Source organism: Engraulis encrasicolus, chromosome 20, assembly GCF_034702125.1.
Source record: "Engraulis encrasicolus isolate BLACKSEA-1 chromosome 20, IST_EnEncr_1.0, whole genome shotgun sequence".
Classification (NCBI taxonomy): Eukaryota; Metazoa; Chordata; class Actinopteri; order Clupeiformes; family Engraulidae; genus Engraulis; species Engraulis encrasicolus.
In genome coordinates, this window is record NC_085876.1 from 43,546,475 (window position 1) to 43,548,974 (window position 2,500).

General features: G+C 42.2%; 1 protein-coding gene across 2 annotated transcripts in view; it reads left to right on the forward strand.

Moving 5' to 3' along the window:
* Positions 1 to 2,500, forward strand: part of LOC134436672 (cytoplasmic dynein 1 light intermediate chain 1-like) — a 22,628-nt gene that overhangs the window by 14,391 nt on the left and 5,737 nt on the right. Inside the window, exons 9-11 of one of the 2 annotated variants that reach the window (XM_063185982.1) lie at positions 1,216 to 1,275; positions 1,539 to 1,583; positions 1,885 to 2,005. In XM_063185982.1, coding sequence (XP_063042052.1) covers positions 1,216 to 1,275; positions 1,539 to 1,583; positions 1,885 to 2,005 — 226 coding nt within the window. The remainder of the gene's footprint in view (positions 1 to 1,215; positions 1,276 to 1,538; positions 1,584 to 1,884; positions 2,006 to 2,500) is intronic. The other variant, XM_063185983.1, reaches the window with a different exon arrangement.

A 2,500-nucleotide genomic window follows, 5' to 3' on the forward strand; every position in this document is an offset into this window, starting at 1 on the left:
TAGATTGGTGTGAGATTTGAATGCAATCCTATGGAGAATAACAGGATCTGCTTCAGTAGTCACAGTGCATGTTGACACGCATGTTTCTTTTAGGTGTAGTTCAGATGACTAATGTTGACAGCATTCATGCATCCCCAAACCATGTCAGTCCTACTACCATGCTTGGCTTTTGATAGGATACACTGTTTTTGTAAAACTCACTTGTTTACCACCACACATGCTTGACACCATCTAAAGTATATTTGTTTATCTTGGTCTCTTCAGATCACACGACATGGTTCCAGTGATCCATATGCTTGGTCTGTTCATCTCTCTTGAGACCAAGATAAACAAATTTGCTTTAGATGGTGTCAAGCATGTGTGGTGGTAAACAAGTGAGTTTTACAAAAAAGGTGTATCCTCTCAATAGCCAAGCATGGTAGTGGGACTGACATGGTTTATGGATGCATGAATGCTGTCAACATTGGTAATCTGAAATACACCTAAAAGAAACATGCATGTCATCATGCACTGTGACTACTGAAGCAGATCATGATATTCTCCATAGGATTGCATTCAAATCTCACACCAATCTATTTAAGCCAGATGCAGACTCAAAATGTAAAAGTTCAATGCAAAGAAAGGTTGAAACGCACACTGATGACCTCCCCTTTCATCCCTTTTCATTTCGTTTCATTTCGAGACGATTCAAGCCAACACAGCCCCTTCTCTACCAGATTTTAATCTGGGGTGTACTCACTTTTGTGAGTACATGTTCAAACATTAATGGCTGTATTTTGTTTTTTTCTGAGTGAACAAGACAAGCGGTCTTAAATAATAATAATTAAGCGGTTAAATATGTTGTTAAAAGGTCACTAATCATTGTGTCAAAGTGAAATTTCTGTAATGCTTTCCTATGAAAAGATATACTCAAAAATCTGCAAAACTGTGAGGAGTGTATTCACTTTTGTGATATACTGTATGTGTGGGCACGGGCACCGTGGGTGTGTGTGTTCAAGGAAAGTCAAACCACCAGTCAGAAAGATGTGTGCGCGTGCGTGTGCGTGTGTGTGTGTCATAGTCAAATCATGTGTCAGAAAGGTAGGAAGTGAGAGTATTTGTGTGTGTGTGTACGTTACAGTAATGATGTATGGACTTGCCCAAAACGGTTTTCTGGAGCTGAATGTTTTGCTTTTGATAATGACTGTTTTTGTGTTTCCTGTTTGGGTTATGTAGTTTGTTCACGAGAAGGAGGTGCTGGCGGAAGATGACCAGGTGTTCCTCGTCAAACTACAGGTGATCCTCTCGCCCATAAAAGTCCTTATTTACTTATTTTCATAGTTACTTCCTATACTTAAAAAATCCCCACGATATGATACGATACGATTCGATCGTTGGTAATAGCATTATTAGCAATAGCAATAATAGCAATAATATAATTTACACTTCTAATCAGAACACCACATCGCAAAACAGGTATGCATATTGCAGTACATCCCAATAGTAGTGAATCACTGAATGACATTTTATATTTTTGGTGTGTATGTGTGTGTTTTCAGTCGCTGTTGGCTAAGCAACCACCAGTCACAGCAGGCAGACCTGTGGTAAGAGCACTCTTCTCATCTCATCTCTCTCTCTCTCTCTCTCTCTCTCTCTCTCTCGTTTCTCTCTCTCTCTCTCTCTCTCTCTCTCTCTCTCTCTCTCTCTCTCTCTCTCTCTCTCTATCTCTATCTCTATCTCTATCTCTATCTCTATCTCTATCTCTATCTCTCTCTCTCTCTCTCTCTCTCTCTCTCTCTCTCTCTGTAACCCTCACTCTCTGAACATACCATTGAAAACATCAACATTGTAATACTCTTCTCTGTGTGTTAACCAGTTCTGTTTTGTGTGTGTGTGTGTGTGTAGGACCCGACCAACAGAGCGCCGAGTGGCTCCCCGCGCACGAGTAACCGGTCGTCCGCTGCCAACGTGGCCAACGTGATGCCCATGCAGTCAGGTACCAAGAAGATCGATCCCAACATGAAAGGTGTGTTACGGACCGCCACCATGAGGATACCGGCCTCCCTCTCTCTCTCTATCTCTCTGTGTGCATTCCAATATGCAACCTTGCGTCCTCCACTTGTGCTTGTGGCCTCGCCCCGCCTCCTGGCCCCTCCTCTGTGGAGAAAACAATTAAGTTTCCCAGCTGTCGCCCTAGCCACAACAACTTTTGAGGGACTGTTTTTCCATTCACCATCCAGTTTGCAGATGAGACAATTGCTTTACAATTGAGGTTTTGTGAGATATTGAAATATAATGCTGTTGTCAGTGATGTCATCATGACGTATTACTTCCTGGTATGAGGCCACAAGCACAAGTGGAGGACGCAAGGTTGCATATTGGAACGCACTCTATCTCTCCCTCCCTCTTCTCTCCTTTATCCCTCTCTTCTCTTCTTTCTCTATCTTTCTCTTTCTATTTTACCCTGTCTTCTTCTTCTTCTCTTTCTTACACTCCTCGTCCCTCCTTCCTTTTTTCATCC